The sequence below is a fragment of the Pecten maximus genome, chromosome 7 (genome assembly GCF_902652985.1).
Source record: "Pecten maximus chromosome 7, xPecMax1.1, whole genome shotgun sequence".
In the NCBI taxonomy this organism is placed as follows: domain Eukaryota; kingdom Metazoa; phylum Mollusca; class Bivalvia; order Pectinida; family Pectinidae; genus Pecten; species Pecten maximus.
In genome coordinates, this window is record NC_047021.1 from 25,922,232 (window position 1) to 25,942,696 (window position 20,465).

The 20,465-nt window shown below is 36.9% G+C and overlaps 1 protein-coding gene and 1 long non-coding RNA gene across 7 annotated transcripts in view; both read right to left on the reverse strand.

Moving 5' to 3' along the window:
- Window positions 1–5,257: 5,257 nt before the first annotated feature.
- On the reverse strand, window positions 5,258–8,570 carry LOC117330378. The gene is made up of 3 exons (XR_004533328.1): window positions 8,207–8,570; window positions 7,713–7,847; window positions 5,258–6,389 (listed from the first exon to the last, which is right to left on the reverse strand). It is a non-coding gene; the product is annotated as an uncharacterized LOC117330378 (long non-coding RNA).
- Window positions 8,571–9,427: 857 nt separating this feature from the next.
- Window positions 9,428–20,465, reverse strand: part of LOC117330379 (carbohydrate sulfotransferase 11-like) — a 28,679-nt gene continuing 17,641 nt past the window's right edge. For 3 of the 6 annotated variants that reach the window (XM_033888621.1, XM_033888619.1, XM_033888625.1), the window contains 3 exons: window positions 15,946–16,081; window positions 11,810–11,844; window positions 9,428–11,430 (listed from right to left, as the gene is read on the reverse strand). In XM_033888621.1, coding sequence (XP_033744512.1) covers window positions 10,564–11,430; window positions 11,810–11,844; window positions 15,946–16,081 — 1,038 coding nt within the window. In that variant the 3' untranslated portion in view covers window positions 9,428–10,563. Of the gene's footprint in view, window positions 11,431–11,809; window positions 11,845–15,945; window positions 16,082–16,260; window positions 16,659–19,791; window positions 20,128–20,153; window positions 20,388–20,465 lie in introns of those variants that run through there. The other 3 variants (XM_033888623.1, XM_033888620.1, XM_033888624.1) reach the window with 3 other exon arrangements.

Below are 20,465 nucleotides of genomic sequence, written 5' to 3' on the forward strand. Positions count from 1 at the left end.
ACAAACATACCACAGCCTCGCATAACACTCACCACAAACATACCACAGTCTCCCAAAACACTCAACACAAACATACCACAGCCTCCTAGAACACTCAACACAAACATACCACAGCCTCCTAGAACACTCAACACAAACATACCACAGTCACCCAGAACACTCAACACAAACATACCACAGTCTCACAGAACACTCAACACAAACATACCACAGCCTCACAGAACACTCACCACAAACATACCAGTCTCCTAGAGCACTCACCACAAACATACCACAGTCTCCCAGAACACTCACCACAAACATACCACAGCCTTCTAGAACACTCAACACAAACATACCACAGTCACCCAGAACACTCAACAGAAACATACCACAGTCTCACAGAACACTCAACACAAACATACCACAGCCTCACAGAACACTCACCACAAACATACCAGTCTCCTAGAGCACTCACCACAAACATACCACAGTCTCCCAGAACACTCACCACAAACATACCACAGTCTCCCAGAACACTCAACACAAACATACCACAGTCTCCCAAAACACTCACCACAAACATACCACAGTCTCACAGAACACTCAACACAAACATACCACAGTCTCCCAGAACACTCACCACAAACATACCACAGTCTCACAGAACACTCAACACAAACATACCACAGTCTCACAGAACACTCAACACAAACATACCACAGTCTCCCAGAACACTCACTACAAACATACCACAATCTCTCAGAACACTCACCACAAACATACCACAGTCTCCCAGAACACTCACCACAAACATGCCACAATCTCTCAGAACACTCACCACAAACATACCACAGTCTCCCAGAACACTTAACACAAACATACCAGTCTCACAGAACACTCGCCACAAACATACCAGTCTCACAGAACACTCAACACAAACATACCACAGTCTCACAGAACACTCACCACAAACATACCACAGTCTCCCAAAACACTAACCACAAACATACCACAGCCTCCCAAAACACTCACCACAAACATACCACAGCCTCGCATAACACTCACCACAAACATACCACAGCCTCGCATAACACTCACCACAAACATACCACAGTCTCCGAGAACACTCACCACAAACATACCACAGCCTCCTAGAACACTCAACACAAACATACCACAGTCACCCAGAACACTCAACACAAACATACCACAGTCTCACAGAACACTCAACACAAACATACCACAGCCTCACAGAACACTCACCACAAACATACCAGTCTCCTAGAGCACTCACCACAAACATACCACAGTCTCCCAGAACACTCACCACAAACATACCACAGTCTCCCAAAACACTCACCACAAACATACCACAGTCTCCCAGAACACTCAACACAAACATACCACAGTCTCCCAAAACACTCAACACAAACATACCACAGCCTCCTAGAACACTCAACACAAACATACCACAGTCTCCCAGAACACTCAACACAAACATACCAAAGTCTCACAGAACACTCAACACAAACATACCACAGTCTCCCAGAACACTCACTACAAACATACCACAGTCTCCCAAAACACTCAACACAAACATACCACAGCCTCCTAGAACACTCAACACAAACATACCACAGTCTCCCAGAACACTCAACACAAACATACCACAGCCTCCCAAAACACTCAACACAAACATACCACAGCCTCCTAGAACACTCAACACAAACATACCACAGTCTCCCAGAACACTCAACACAAACATACCACAGTCTCACAGAACACTCAACACAAACATACCACAGTCTCCCAGAACACTCACTACAAACATACCACAGTCTCCCAGAACACTCACCACAAACATACCACAGTCACCCAGAACACTCAACACAAACATACCACAGTCTCCCAAAACACTCACCACAAACATACCACAGTCTCCCAAAACACTCACCACAAACATACCACAGTCTCCCAAAACACTCACCACAAACATACCACAGTCTCCCAAAACACTCACCACAATCATACCACAGTCTCCCAGAACACTCACCACAAACATACCACAGTCTCCCAGAACACTCACCACAAACATACCACAGTCTCCCAGAACACTCAACACAAACATACCACAGTCTCACAGAACACTCAACACAAACATACCACAGTCTCACAGAACACTCACCACAAACATACCACAGTCTCCCAAAACAATCACCACAAACATACCACAGCCTCACAGAACACTTAACACAAACTTAAATCATGCAATAGAGAATGCCGTAGCTAATGGGAGGACGTTAAATAATATAAAACCAAACCTTTGTTGAAACCGTTTGATGTGTTACATGTACATAACACTTCATATTTATGGAGGCAAATACGTGTACATGCTGGTGGTTTATAATGTATTTCAGTTGATACCACACCAAGTGTTACGGTGTATTGGTTTTTGATATTTGTTTAAACACCATTCATTCCGGTCGTTACTGTATTCGATTTCTTCATACAGTCAATGGTGTCTTTGTACCGTATACACGTTTAGGGCATTGTTGTAACGAAACATTGAAACACGCGCACGTCTTGACGTCATTCTCCATTAATTAGCCATTAAATATTTACTAGTTTTCTATAGTAACAGTGCTCTCATTTAAACCCAAAGTGCCTGAAACCCAAATTTGAAAACAATATAGTTTTGAGCGAGCGCATTCCAGACTATCAGATACTAGATGGAAACGATATCGAAGGTCTATTTATAGTAACAGTGACTCCAGGTTGTTGAAACGCTAACTCGTAGAAAAATAATGGTGTAAGTTTATATGTACGTACGAGACTTATTATCCCCTTCACTCATAGACTCGATTTTTATTATAATTTGTATAGTTGCATAATCGTGTAAAACGGACATTCTATAAATCGTTTCATTCTTTCTCTTACTTTACTGTTGTCAATGAATCGATCTCGATGGTGGAGTTCGCTCTGTTTCATCCCAAGGTTGAAGAAAAGCTCTTTTTCTCTTATCGTTTTGGCTCCTCGTGTCCATAACATCGTTGACGTGACATGATTAAAGGGACTAAATGGTTAGATTTCAATAATTTCTACATGCATTTGATTTCCGGAAAGCGTTGTGATACTTGAAATTAAAGTGTTTACAAAATTATGACACTTTTTGTGAAATATTGGCAATGTTTATCAACTTCGAATTATCGCTGAACAACATTTGTTGTTTACATCGGAGAGAGCCGAGTGCGTCACATGATTTCAGTATCCTCGCTTTCACCCGACGAAAATGGAATCGAGGTAAGTGTAAACATTTTGTCACGTGGATGTAGAACGTGATTACTTTGCAATCGGATGGTTTATACGGTCTCGAGGAGTACCGATCGTTATTCACTATTGTTGATTGAGAGCTCAAACAGATAAAAGTACGTATAACCCTCAGAAGTAGCATGTAAAATTTTGTCATTCGGCAATGGGGCCTCCAAAGGGGACTTCGTTTCGTTTATTGTGATGTAGGAAAATATTATTATTATTCATCTTTGAAGTGTTCATTCAATTCAATATCGTCCCAATGTAAGAAATCGAAGTGTAAACTCAAATTGGAATTGCTATTTTGTATGACCGTAAGTGCTGTGACGACGTAACAGCTATACAGTTGTAACCAGACATATATGTCTCTGTTGTAACATACAAAAAAAATGCCGATCACTAACGTGATAGGCCTACCCAAAAGTGAATTCGATTTAAATCTGATTAATGGAGATCGACATTGTAAATTGATTGCACTGAGAGCAATACACAAACTGTAGGTCTAGAAAAAATAATTCAGTTTTACACAGAAATTGTAATTTATTCGACTGTTTGAATCCCTCGGCCTTTCAGATTGACATCCTAATTAAAAATCGGAACCTTCATTGAGTTAGTAGTTTTTGCACTTAACTTTGCTTCTGTTTAATGATTATAGTTAAAATGTTGTTGAAAGCCTTGTACGTTATTTAATGAATTATATAATTAAATATGTACGTTAACAAATGGATAACACTGATACATGGTAAAAGATGGATATGAGTATTGTTGATTATCTCATTTATATCAATAATGTATTATCTCACTTATATCAATTTATCATCGATATAAATGAGATATTTAATTCACAATACTGATGTCCATACTGTTTTAATAATTCAATGATTAGCGGACAGTCTCAATGACAGTCATGGATTGAGGAATTGGATTATTCTCAAGTTTACCTACATGTACAATTATGTTCATTTACAAAAACAAATGTATATGTTACATGTTCTTGTATTTCAGTCAACCTCAATATCATCTTGATTGGCAAGTCAGCAGAGCATGCAGTCTAATTATATATGGGTAGAGGTCAAGGTGACAGGAGTAAAGAAAATATAGAAATCGTGAAAATTTAAGCATTTTATTGGTAATCACTTTGTCCGTTTGCCCATACACATAAGCTGAATTATCTTATTTCAAGGAAGTTGTTTTGACACCTGTGCAGTGAAAAGGTTTGATATAAAATCAAAATAAATTACATTACATCATTGAATTCATGGAAACCTTTTGTTTTATGTACCATATTTCATATGCATCAGTTTTCACTGATACTGGCTTATGTAAAACAAGAGGCCAATTGGCCTTAATGGTCACCTGAGTTTTGAAATATTCAATTTAATTGACCCTTTTTAGCCTCGCCCAGAAGGTCAGTCAGGGCCAACATGTGCATGCGATCAAGCTGTCATCCCATGCTGATAATGTTAATGAAGTTAGAATGAATTTCAATAGAAATCAAACAAATGCTGATCAAAATTGTGATTTCCCTATATAAATTTAGTCCCCCATCAGGGTTATGAAATTCACAATTTTTGTTAAAGACACCAGTATATGATTCTACCATATCTGCGAGCTGAGAAGATCTTTCAAATTTTAGTCAATTTGACCCTTTTTGACCCTGCCCCTCAGGTCCCTGGAGGTTGGGACTATGTAATCCACAGTTTTGGTTGACCTTTTGACCATGAAAGCTTACTGACAAATTGTTTAAAGACAAACAACGAAAGACGACGGACAAAAGTCAGTTAGAATAGGTCACTTCATACTTCATCTCAGGTGACCTAAAGATCTAACCCTAATTTATCAGAATATCAACAGAACAGTGACTTATGATGTTGATAATACACTAAACAGTAAATGCACAGTACAATTTGTCTCACAAATAGTTTTGATAGAGAAAACACTGAGAAAAGTCAAACATGAATATAAAGAATTTACCACATTGTATTTATTGTCTTGCTCAGATGTAAGCATTGGCATCAATGACTAGAGAAAGTTGACTGCCATGACTAGTGACTTAACATCAATGACAATTGTTGGCATCAGTGATAATTGAGTGTTGACATCAATGACTATTGAGTATTATGGAGTGTTGACATACGTTACTAATGAGTACTAGTGAGTGTTGTCATCCATGACTATTGAGTATTAGTGAGTGTTGACATATATGACATGAGTATTAGTGAGTGTTGACATAAATGACTATTGAGTACTACTACTGGTGAGTGTTGTCATCCATGACTATTGAGTACTAGTGTGTGTTGACATTAAAGACTATTGAGCACTAGTGGGTGTTGACATCAATGAATTTTGAGAGTTTATAAATTACTTGTGAGGACAGATATTCAAAAGTAATATAACAAGTATAAGTATAAGTAGTATAACATTGCCACATAATTCTCCTGACCAAATTTCATTAAATCCATTTAATTGTTCAGGACTAGTAGAATTTCTAAAAGAGTTTCCATTCTGACCAGTGAACTAAAAAAATGTTAATAATAAGACCATTACAAAGGGCAATAACTCTGCAAACTACTGTCAAAAACTACTGTCCAATAATTTCTATTTTTGAAGTTGTCTGAGATCTTGTCGATATATGGCTGCTTATAAAGTTTTATCAAATTTGGTATATTCTGACATTTACTCAAGTTATTCAAATATTGTGTTGACAATGTTGACAGACGAATGCCGGACGCCTCAGTATGGCATACTCACCTTGGTCCTTCAGACCAGGTCAGCTACTAAACGTAAGGACAGATATTCAAAAGTAATAGTCTCTGGAACGTGATTAGTCTCAAAATGTCAATTATTCCCATTCATCTTAATTGGGATTTCTTCTCCTCTACCATTTGGGCAGTAGATGGTGGAGGAGCATGGGCTAGGAGTTTGAATCTTCTGGGATCTATTTGATGCAAGGGTTTTGGCTAGATATTCCAGTTCTATCTGTTATTCTGTTGGCCACTATCAGATTGATGAGTCCCTGGATGTGTTGGTATGTCCTTTCCACCTTGTACGGCACTTTTTGTCCTCCAAGAACTTTTGTGTTATAAATCCTGTGATATCTATAAGAAGAAGAAAAGATATTTTCTTACACAAAATCAATGTAATTTCCAGTTACACAAACCAACAAAATGTGTAAAATTGGCAATATTATAATCATGCCTTATATTGATTTATATTGATTTATCATGCAAAGATGGCTCTTCACGATATTTTGTCTGATTTTTCATAAAATAATTCGCCTGTCAACATTTTCTCAACTCACATTCAAGCTTAATTAGCCTCTACACACAATCAAGGCTTCTGCTGGGTCTTAAATATGTATACCAGTATCAATAGTTGAAAAATGTAAATTCAACACAACATATGTTGTGTTTCGCTTACGTTTTCGGGCCTAATGACTATCTTAAGGCATGATATTGTATATGTGACATCATAATGTGGTATCCAAGACGTCAAATAAATGAAGCGTTACTGCGTATGAAGATGGCCATTAGGCCCGAAAATATATAATGCAAAAAAAAAAACATACTAAATTCACGAAATTGATACTCCAGAAGTTTTTCAATCTCCAATTGCACAATATCTTACCAAATACACTAAGAATTCAGCAATTTTCAACAAGTGTTAAAAGTAGAGGATACATGTGTAACAGGAGATCAGGAGATAATGTAGCGTAAGCGGCCAGACCGGGGTTCCAACCCGGGCCTCCGAACACCAGCCGGATGCTCTACCAACTATTGAGCTACCTGGTCACTGATGATCGACTCAGTCCAGTCCCGCTACACATGCATGCAGCTCATGCATGAATTATAGTGGTCAAAACTGATTGGTTCACTTATTCTGATTCAAATTATTAATTACAAAAAAAATCCATTATTGGTAGCTGCTAAACAAAAACAATATATCAAATCCATTCATTTTAATTAGAAAAAAAAATTGTTATCGAAAATTGATCGGTTGGTGGTATCTGATTACAAACCAATACATGTCTAGGAATTGGTTATGTTTTCAAACTGATTATATACAATATGTGTCATATACTATAGACCAAAACATGTAATCAAACTTGACGCCTATATTATATACATATATATATCTACATTTTTTTGTATATCAATATGCAAATCATAACGTAATAACAGTTCACAGTGATACATGACTTGTGTTGTATGATTATGAGAATTTTGAATGTTAATTAGCATCGACAGAAACTATTCCACGACTTTTTAATTATACGACTCAACAGAGACCTATATAGGTCAGGTCTCTGGACTCAATAAATAAATAATGTTCTTCCTTCGCATCCAAATGCTAATGATTTATATAAATATTTCTTAATTAATGGCCTCAAGGATTAGTAATTAATTAACTATGAAAAATACCTAAGTGCGACTAGTAATAGTGTCGTCCGTAGTGGCTGCATGTACTCCATGTCGCCTGTGGTCATCTTCATTGGCTTCAGTTTCTTTATGACCAGATCTATACGTACGCTCTAGATCTCAGGCTTGCTTTCAAAACTGTACAACGGAATATTAATAACACAATGTAAACTTAATGTGTAATATACAGGCAGTCTAACAAAAGCATAAAGTCATCAAGTTTACTTTCTGGTATAATACGATTAATTTGACAAATGTCAAAATTCCCTCTTGGGCGCCCCCTTTGATTTGTATTCCCATTTATAATTAGGACATGTTGAGGCCAATACCAAGCGATTCATGCCGTGTTAACACTACGTGACCTTTCTTAAGCTTAATCTCGATATCAGTTGTTACCATTTATGATAATTATGTATCATCAAGTACTATCAAGTCATCATCTGGGCGTACACGACAGTTGATCTACGAAACATCGAAGTCCAGTGCTGTCAACTAACCTGTTCAAGGCATTAGCTTGGCCAAAGGAGGGTCTGTTTTAATCCCTTCGGTCTTTTTTAACTGATGCCATCTGCTTGCTCTGTCTCTAAGATACGTGTTCGTCTTTGTGAAGTTAAAATCACGTTCTCGATTATTCGTTTCTTCGTGCTCTCGGTTAAAACTGATTCAGGACCCTTCCACTTAGATCGGGTGTTCGCCATTTTTGTTATGATGTTTCCAATTTCCCGCATCGCGCATGCGCAAAGGTACGCAGAGGTATTTGTTTACACACATCGAAAACTAATAATATGAAATAACTACTAGGTTAGTCAAATTTATTTTATTTTTTTCATTAAATTTTAACAAATTGTTATGGACACTTTTGAAATGTATAATTAACATAAAGTGCTTAACTTTTTACATCATTTTAAATCGTATACCCTTTTTTATATATTATTTAAGTGGAAATCTAGCCATTTAGTCCCTTTAAACTATTGATGGATGTACTGATTAATTTTAAAACATTGTTCACTGAATTAACATACTTTTCTATCTATGTATAGCTGCTATGATATTTGAGATCTGTGGGTGTGTGGAAATATTCGTAAATTGTAATTGTAAATTTGTAAATATCTTATCAACAGGTTACTAAACGGGTATGTTAATAAATTCTATTATGTCACTGGGGAATTAATGAATTTATGCTTGGCACTTCGATGACTAAAGTCACCGAATGAATGTACAAAATTGTAATGAAATCGACAGGTCATTTCGACTATAGCATATAATCGGATGTACACCGAGGAGGTATAAAGTGAACGAATTATCGACAATAAAAAGCCGATACGGCTATGCTTCGTTTTCAACCTAATGATAGATGTTCAAGTACCTATAGTAGCATCTGTTCCCCCTCCTGATTGAGTCATCGAATCGCCATCCATAAAATCCATTACTGGTTGTGATATAAGAAAACCTATCCAAGATTATACTTTTCATACAGTCACTGCATATGGTTGTTGACCTACCAATATTCACTAAATTGGCAGTATGTTTTCCAAAAAAACGACAACAAAAACTCCCTTTGATAGCATGGAAGCACACCTTATACATCATAGACATGTGTAAATATTGATACATTGCAAAACAAACATCATATTTCGCAAAATGATTAATTCTCACCTGAATATGTCGTTTACATCAGAAATAACCCTTTCTGTAAAGCGAGAAGAAAACAAATCTGATACATGTTAGAATTTATTACAATTTGGCTATAATATCATTTGTAAGTTAATTGGAGAAGTAGTTATGACTTTAAGATCAAGTTTCGCAAAATATATGGTTTCTTACCAAACAACACAGCATTGTATGGATCATGTAATCTGTAGGACGTGGTGTCCATACTACAGTTCAACTTTATCCAATGTGTGGTCGGAATAACAACAATATGTTTTGAAAATTTAGCGAAACACAAAACTTTATAGTCCTGAGACCCAGCATCCTTAATTTCAAGAGTCACTAGACCATCAATTAAATTCTTGATGGTATTCCTTAAATGAAAACTGTGTCGAGATGCCCACTACATAAAGATATTTTGGTTAAAGTTGGACATATAATATTTTAGCAACGGATCTAAACGCAAAACTGAATCTGCCGTCGCCACCGAAAACAGTGACACCATAGTCTTGCTTCACGGCATCATAAAATGTATCAGGCGAAACAAAAAAGTAACAAGGAACTTAACGAATGCGATAAAATGCGCAAGAAAAAATATTTCAAATGCAAAACTGTATTCAAACTTGATGCAAACAGTAACATTGCAGTAGCAAATAAAAACATATGGCGGGACATCAGAGCTCGTTTACAGAATACTGAAATCAACTGTCATTGTCTTGATCATATAAATTAACAACAGGATTCACCTTCATGGTTGAACGTGTCAGACTCTCAAAATACTGAAATACCTCTTTTTGCAAAAAAAAATAACATTAATTTACATGTATATGGGAGATTATATTATTAATATGTAATACTCATACTCCTTCGGTATGGTGCTTTGGTTTTCTGTTAGTTCACGCTTATATCAAACCCTAAAAATAAGTCAATGCAGTCTTTTTATATTGATCTTATTGAGAGCCTTTCTTAAGTTTGCACTCAAATTAAATCAATACAAAGAAACTCGAACTATTGCACGTTATAATGTGTATGAATCAAAATTGATCATAAAATGTTTCGGATACTTTAGCAATTGATTATATTACCACCACACCAAAGGGAAATTTGTATTTTCTGATACTAGATTTTTAAATACTAGAATTTAAATAAATAAATAGTCATAAACAAGGACATAAAAACAGCCAGAACCAAATAAATAACTTAACTATCTAACAAGATACGATATCTTATCAACATGTTTCAAAAATGAATAATTGAAAAATACGAAGTCGTCTCTATATATATCCCAGAGTCTACCTACATGCCCAAATGGAAGCTGAGACAAGTAAAATGGAGTAGATTTTGTAGTATTCGATGATCCATACACCGCTGGTTTAACAGGGAATTCAATATGAGGAGCCATTTGTGACATGATGAAGTCCGCATCTTCATTGATGGTTTCCTGTTTTCCTATAAAATCGTAATCAATTTGACATGGTTTACACAGATCCGTGATCGATCTCCAGTGTTCATCACGCACGCCTACCTTGTTATCAATCACATATCTCACGAATTCGAGGAACGTAACGTCATCCCCAAAAACAGGTTCTGTGAATTTTTTCCTATATGTGCGAACGATATATTTTCCTATATTTTTGAACCTAGCATCCTTAAATCCTGTTCCGTGGAACTTGTTTTTGAAAGCTGATACTAATCTGTCCAGTGGATTTCGGACCATGATAAATTTTTTGTAGTTTTTTATTTTGTGTTTTATTTCTCCCGGTTCATACGTATTGAGGTATCGTAGTAGATGACTATAGGTCGTATGAACACTATACTCGTCTAGTGTTTTAGGGTCACTAACATTTCCCGACATCATCAAGAAGACCCTTTTCCACTGTGAACACGCCACCTTTGGTACATAGCAAAATAGCGCCTTATACTTATCATTCACTATAATATGATCCAGCTGATCTATATCCAGTGTCTCGTGATTTTCGGTCGAGTTCTGACATGCATCATTTAACAACAGTCTTCTCTTCCTCCTCTTAGCTGCAAATTCTTTCATCAAGTGTCGACCGTTTTCGTCTGCCTAACAAGTTTAATGAAAAAAAAAATTAACGAAAATATAACACAAAACTCTTCAATTATATTATTATTTAACTTATATTTTCTATGTTATCGATTTGTTACTCGTTTTGAAAGTCGGTTATTATTGTTTGCACTCGGAACTCTCAGAAAAAGAATATGTGGGGATGGTAGGGGGGGGGGGGGGGGGGGGGGGAGGAGTTATGTCAGCCTGGGGCAGGTTATGAACTTAATCCAATCAAAACACTGTTATATAAATAATGGTTAGTTGTTTAATCTTCTATTCAAATATGATGTGTCTAATTCTATTACGCTCTTATACACTATAACATGGAATTATCACTCTATCATCAACAATTTATTGAAACATGATGTTAACTTACCCTAACCTCTATCAGCCCGTCTGGTATGTGTTCTTCTGAAAAAAGGCAAAGTAAGTGTTAATATACAACGAAGTGCACATCGACCCTGGATAATCTTACAGTATTGTTGTAGTTGGGTGGTTAAAATACAGGTATGTTCAAAACATTAATTGGATTAATTATTTTACAATTGTTTGTTCCATATATACAGTTTTGGCTGGAGAACATCCATGACGGTGTATACTAATTGTTGTTTACCTTACCTCATTTGTATTGATTACAAAAACACCTTATGAAATTAATATATGCGCCAAAACAACTTCAGCAATAATAAAGCCAGCGTTGGCTGAATTGTTATAGGAAGAATATTGTAATAGAAATGAGAGACAATGACAAACATAATTGTACCGGGAAATTGTATTCAAGTGTATACCAGCATTTGCATTAAAAGTAAGATTGATTTTCCAAATAAGCTGTCCTTATGCGAAGATGCATGGTGTAAATGCTTGGGATACTACTGTGAATTGTTTCACTGATCGGCATCATCGTCTGAAATCGGAAATCATTCATCATTGAAAGAATAAAACAAAAGCCTGTGCTACCTAGTTATAACAGATCGTGTATGTGCATTGAACTTTTCCACTGGCTATCAATTTCCTATGACACCGTATCGGATTGCCATTGTATCAGTACTCGTGTAATAACTGCAAATAAATAGGTTTTATTTAAAGATTAACATCAATTATTTTTTCTGTTAAACAGTCATAACAGAAAAAACTGGAGTGTACTCTAAATAAACCGCGAAGCAGTTTATGAATAGAGTACACTCCAGTTTGTTTATGTTATGACTGTATAACAGAAAAAATAATTAATGTTAATTCTTATAATTTAATTTCGTCTTATACACACCAAGATATTTCACTTTCTTTGGCGAACTCTTTTCTGTGATAAATTATTACGCCACGTCATCAGCCAATCAAAAATGACGTTACATTTCGCAACGTCAAAAATTTTGTTATGGAGGTATAACATACAAAATTGAATTATATGTGTTTAATCCCTTTCTTCAAGATTAATAGAGTCCATCATATGTAGGTATGTGGCATAGGGAAATTCTACCCGCGGGTGTAGAATTTTGGGTCAGAAACGAGGCTTGCCGAGGTTCTGACCCCACATTTTAAGCCCGAGGGTAGAATTTTCCTAGCCCACCTAACATATGATGGACTATTTTTCTCACACCCTTTTCGTAAAATGCATGGGGAAATCGATCCAACATGGCGAAACCGTATAGAACCTTTGTTTTTTTCCCGGTGCCTGACAATAAAACCAATCACATATTTGAAATATTACTCCGCCTATGCTTGCTTGCACAACGAAAACTATCTAGTCTTCCGCTATAAAAAATAAATTCTCCACAAACAGTAACAATGTGACTGAATTAATAGGTCAATGATCACAAGTATTTTTTTTAAATGACACATAAACAAAATGACGGACCTGAGGTCACTCGGTGCACCTATGTGGAATAGAGATTTCTCTTACCCTGGACAATTTGGTTTGTTTGGTTTGTTTTGTTTAACGTCCTATTAACAGCCAGGGACATTTAAGGACATGCCAGGTTTTGGAGGTGGAGGAAAGCCGGAGTACCCGGAGAAAAACCACCGGTCTACGGTCAGTATCTGGCAACTGCCCCACGTAGGTTTCGAACTCGCAACCCAGAGGTGGAGGGCTAGTGATAAAGTGTCGGGACACCTTAACCACTCGGCCACCGCGGCCCCTGGACAAGGATATCCGCAATTTTACTGGGGTGAGATTCTTATCTCACCTTAGAAGAATCTCACCTTAGGAAAAAGACAAGCTACACGCGCTCTTTTCACGTTCTCAACAATTTTTCGTCACGTCAACAATACCGTGACGTCACGGCAACAGTACAATGACGTCACGTCGACAATTAAATCACGTCACATCAACATTTCCTTGCATTGTTGTAACGTCAATATTAGATACATAAGAGGATAAACTGAATAAGAGAAAAATAATCATTCACCCCCATGGAGGTGAGACAGGGGAATCTCTACCCTCGGGGTAAAATAATTAAGCTGCCAAACACTCGGCAACCCTCGTGTTTGGAAACTTAGACATCTTCCCCTCGGGTTGAGATTCCTCTGTCTCACTCCAAAGGGGATGAAAGATTATATCAATCCCACATGGGTGTTCCACATGGTAATAATAGAATCTTTTGGGATGAGATAGGGGGATCTCAACCCGAGGGGGGAGATTTTTAAATTCCCAAACACGAGGCTTGCCGAGGGTTGAGATCCCCCTATCTCATCCCAAAAAAGGGGTGAATGATTTTTTTTCTCTTATCCTGTTTTCCAATCGTAGTGTGAACCAAATCCAAACCTATGTAAACAACAACACGTGGACGGCGGATGACTGTAGTGATAAGGCTGCAGCAGACGCTTTACACCTTACGATGTTGATGCGTGTCAAAAAGAACACCAAACACTCAATTATCTCTGATAATTAATACTTATTTTAATTTGTTTTGTGAATAATACTGATATTAACATTCAAACGTTCCGAGTCGAGTCATAGTGACGTCATCCTATCGAGAACAAGAGCACGTTCAAAAAACACGTGCAGCTTGTCTTTTCCCTAGAGTGAGATAAGAAAATCTCACCCCGGTAAAACTGCGGACATCTCTGTCTAGGGTAAGAGAAAAATGTATCTTACATATGCAAAGGTATGAGAAACTGATATATCTATAAATTATCCTGTTATTCATTCTCACCGGCTTAAAAACTATAAACGCAGGGGAAAAAAATATAAAATTTGTAAAGGTTATTCACTAAAGTTTCTTAATATGTATGGGTCGTTTACCATTAATTTCTGTGCAAAAGCGCTTCTTGATTATTGAGAAGAGGTCGGTTCAATATTAAAACACATATGACCATGAAAGTAGGTCAAGGTTTTTCGTTTTAACTATTTCGTTAGACATTTGTCCGAGCATACTAGATCTACTAGCCAAATACCATGACCCTTGGCCGCTCGGTTACTGAGAAGTCGTTTTAATATTTAACACATTTGACATCGTTACTTTGAAAGTAGGTCAAGGTCATGAACTCCGACAGAAAAAGGGCGATTAGAAGTCGTCAATTTAGTGACCTAAAAACTCCGGAAAACAGTTAAAAAGATATTATTTTATAACTCTCATTACTTAATAAAAAAAAGGATGCTGACATGTTTGAACTTGATCTGTTATCTTTTATACATAAAGCCACATAACACAATAAAACTGTAGGGGAAAATGTCCCATAAATAAAGTAACTGACGACTACGACGTTGATGACGCGTGACGACGAATAAAGCGGCCCATTAGTGTTCGCCATGCTTCGTACGCGATACAATAATTGACAACTGAAAATTAAATCCTCGTCAATCTATAAATGAATCGCAGTAAATGTTACCGGATATAATATACAAAATCGAATTAATTTATCATAACATGCAACAATCAAAAAAGTGCCATAGCTGTAGATGGGTTGATAAGTTAGGTGTAAACCTAGACAAGGCTTTATTATCACTAAATTATATATCAACAACATCATAATGTCCATACAATCATTTCAGAATTGATTTGATCTGAGCATGCTTCATATTCCTTGACAAAGAATGGCATTGTTCTCTACAAATAGAGATATGTGGTGAGCTAGGTACCTAAACAAACAAGTAATATGATTGTTACCTCAAGGATTTAACAACCCTGAGAACATGTCAAATCCTGAAAAATGTCGCCATTATATTGAACAAAGTTTAGTTTAAATAGTATTTTTATTAACATTCAAGTACATACATCACTATACAAAGTTTAAAACCCCGCCATCTCTTTATCCACTAGCTCCTTTAGGTTAAGTATAGTTTTAAACACAAATATTTAGTTTGTACTCGTATGCAAATTATGCTAATATAAGATGATACGGAAACAAGTTCTGACTTGCACGATCTTCACATTGACAATTGATGACGTAATTACATATAGATCAATTAGCATTGAAAACATAAGAGTTATTGTATTAATCTATAGGAATAGATCTAGAGATGACACCTTGTTCGAATATTACAAGCGATATACAAATAAATGTTAATTAACATACCTGTTACAGGAGCAGGCTTGTACTGCAAGTAAATAATAAACAAGCCAAGGAAACCCAATAGTCCAAACTTCAACAGACTGTCATTACATCGCCTGACCATTTTCCCTGGTAATACGTTCTTCAGCTTCCAGCGCATCTACAATTTAAACATAATCTCATGTTAAGTCATGCATACACGACAGGAGTTTGGAAGGACACAGTCCATGTGACATAGGCACATAGAATACGTAATGGCTCATATGCATTTGAAACACTTACACCGACAAAGAGAAATGGAACACAAGAATGTTTAAAGCCATGGTAAATGGCTCATACCTGGACTCGACCTTCTCAATCCCTTCACGACGAAACGGACATAGTCTACGGAATCCAATAGATAATTAACGGTTGGTATGAATTTCTCGTTTTAGTTTCCCATAAGTGGCAACAAGCACGAAGATTTAACGTTACCTATATCACGTGCTTGAAAGTATATTCTTTTGTGTTCAAACCGGTGGCGAATATGACCATGAACAGTGAAATGGATTATCCTTTAATGTACAGTTCTCCAATGAATGGTTCGTATATATACTTCTTGTCAGAATGAAAAGATTTTACTCCCTATTCATGACCTTTAAAACAGGACTAATATCGTTTTGCACGGAATGTCACTTTTGTACCATTATTGAATATTTAGCGATCAGTAGGCACTGAATAACAGGGCCTGTTTTATGAAGAATAGCCATATGTCAAAGAACACACAAGGACTACTCATAGCAAATATTCACACACCATATCTATACATTATGTAGAGAAGACAACATATTGTGAACAGGATCAGGTCCGTGTTTACATAGGAAGAATTATTCTGTTTGCGGTACTCTTCGTGTCTTGATCTAGGTCGATCTCCATATTTCAGTTTTTAGAAAGAATAATAATTTGATAACGTAAGTAAAGCGACACGAATGGTCAGTCAATTACCACCAGTACTTTATCAATCCCGTATTTAAATTTAGCTTATTTACCAGATATCTTCCGTGTATGGCTCCCAGATACCTAAGACCACACAATATATCGGTAACTTCAATACTGAACCAGAAATGTCATGCGCATGATATATGTATTTATAGTAAACTCTGTATAAGCCGGACTCCACCGGAAGTACATAATTTGATTTAGCCGGTTCGTTGAGTGTGATTTTGTATCATTTCATGTACAATTTATTTAATTCAGTTGTGTTATGTATGTAATATGTATACACACAAATCTTGAAACCGCATTTTATTTTTTATTTATTCTGTATACAAAACAAAAGTGTATTTCAGAATGTGAACTATGTATAGAATTAGTAAAATGATAAATTTATCACAATTATGACATTCCGCCGTTATTGTTCTCATTGTATTGTCAACTTAGACAATATTTACGAAATCTGCTTGAAAACGTCTCTATCTTAAGAATAGCTACCGGTTATCATATTTGTCGACTTTATTGATGAGTTTCATTTTCCGCTTCGATATCCGACTCGTTATCTGTTTCCGTTTCATCATAAACTGGTCGGACATGGTGTCGGGGCCAAACGAACCCCAATTTTATATTAATACATGACCAATTATTTGTTATACTACGACAGCATTAAAATAAAATAGCACATGCAGTTGAATTCGCAGTTCCCTACAACACCTTTATACCAATTTTCATCAAAATCGAAAAAATATCCCAATTTCGACCATTCAGAAGCCTCGGTATGATTGCTATGGCAATGAAACCCATTCCTTTGAATTCACAATCCCCTATATACGATTTTTTTTTATGAAAATCGATCAATATATAAATTTCAATCAATCCGAGGCCAGTGAATTTTGTTAAAATGTGAAACTAAGGAAACGAAACGAAAGTGACCAGTGTCCCATGATGTATCTATGTACTAAATTTCACCAAAATCGGACAATATTCAAATTTCGTCCAAACAGAGACCAGGCAATAGCGGCCATTTTCTGTTTTCCAACAATGAACGCCGCCATTGTTTTTGAAGTACAATACTACATGTACACCTGCATACCAAATTCCATAAAAGGAGGACGATATCTAAATTTCGAGCAATCATAGACTAGGAAATGGCAGCCATTATATTAAAATGTAAAACTGAGGTCACTGATGTCCCATGGTGTACGTACATTCCAAATTTCATCAAAATTGAATATCTAAATTCAATCCAAACAGAAGTCATCTCTGTGGCAGCCATTTAGCTTTTAATTTCGACTTTTTTGAAACCATATATTATATGCAATAGTAAAAGAATTATAGCGAAGTAGATTTTCAAAATGTTTATCCAATCAGAGGCCGTGGTGGCCATCTTGGTTGACCGATCGATTTGAAAAGTGGACTGCGTTACAAAAGAAGCTTGAAAAAATAGATTTACAAATAAAATTTATATCTAAAAACGTCTAGAATGGAAAAGTGCGTGATCTACCTCTAGGTAAAACGTACTACTAATACTAGTAGGAGTGTGGATTGACTGCTGGGTATAAATACTGTGTATCATCACTATGAATCTACCAGTATAAATATTAATGATCGTGAAAATGAGTAGATCATGTTCAATACAGAAAATTGAAAATAATACACACAAATATGTTAATATGAACTCAAGGTTCCATTAAATCGATTGACACGGAGACAAAATAAACCGTTACAAAACACAAGTACAAACAAGTATGAAACTCTGTCCTGTTACCCCTTTGACACACTTTGTTACCTACCATCACATCTGTCCTGACATCCCCTTTGACACACTTTGTTACCTACCATCACATGTGTCCTGACACTCCCTTTGACACACTTAGGTACCTACCACCACATCTGTTCCTGACACACCCTTTGACACACTTTGTTACCTACCATCACATCTGTCCTGACATCCCCTTTGACACACTTTGTTACCTACCATCACATGTGTTCTGACATCCCCTTTGACACACTTTGGTACCTACCATCACATCTGTCCTGACACACCCTTTGACACACTTTGTTACCTACCATCACATCTGTCCTGACATCCCCTTTGACACACTTTGTTACCTACCATCACATGTGTTCTGACATCCCCTTGACACACTTTGGTACCTACCATCACATCTGTCCTGACACACCCTTTGACACACTTTGGTACCTACCACCACATCTGTCCTGACACACCCTTTGACACATTTAGGTACCTACCACCACATCTGTCCTGACACTCCCTTTGACACACTTTGGTACATACCACCACATCTGTCCTGACACACCCTTTGACACACTTTGGTACCTACCACCACATCTGTCCTGACACACCCTTTGATACACTTAGGTACCTACCATCACATCTGCCGTGACACACCCTTTGATACACTTAGGTACCTACCATCACATCTGTCCTGACACACCCTTTGACACACTTTGGTACATACCACCACATCTGTCCTGACACACCCTTTGACACACTTTGGTACCTACCACCACATCTGTTCCTGACACACCCTTTGACACACTTTGGTACCTACCATCACATGTGTTCTGACATCCCCTTTGACACACTTTGGTACCTACCATCACATCTGTCCTGACACACCCTTTGACACACTTAGGTACCTACCACCACATCTGTCCTGACACTCCCTTTGACACACTTAGGTACCTACCATCACATCTGTCCTGACACACCCTTTGACACACTTAGGTACCTACCACCACATCTGTCCTGACACTCCCTTTGACACACTTAGGTACCTACCATCACATCATTCCTGACACACCCTTTGACACACTTAGGTACCTACCATCACATCTGTCCTGACACACCCTTTGACACACTTAGGTACCTACCATCACATCTGTCCTGACACTCCCAGGTGAAACATACCAGGTAAGAAAAAACAACATGCTCATTAGAATTATAATACAGTTAACAGCGTTACATTATCTTTCTCGGTCATAGAACTGCTTGTCAACAAATCGATAACTGCACAAAACATATACAATAACCGGATCCTGAGTTAAAATGAGGAAATCGTTATGTATCATATAGATCGGCTGTTTTCATTATATACCACTAATCAAGTTGATGTGTAGGCTGTGTAACTATTGATTTATAACAAACGTCGACAAACATCTATCAACATACCTACGAAGCAGAGGAAACTGTGGTGTGAAGCTGGTGTTTTAAAAAGAATAATTATTTCACTTACTGTTGCGTTTTCAAAATTCGTCTGCTAATATCCACTATGATATCGCTCTAAATTAACTTCATTTGTGTCAATAATCGGCGAACTAGAATATAAGAAACGTGACAGGGACCTACTCTGATGGTAGAAGTCTGCTTTACAATCGTCTACTGACAGGATCCTATGTGAATACTGTTGACATACTGCATCACGCATGTGCGGACTTCTGACGCGTTCGGTGGATCATTAATTGATTAATATTGTTTTTTCTCTATTCTGTGGGAAATGCAATGAAGTAAATCTCAAAATATAAAGAAATAATTTGAAGCAAACATG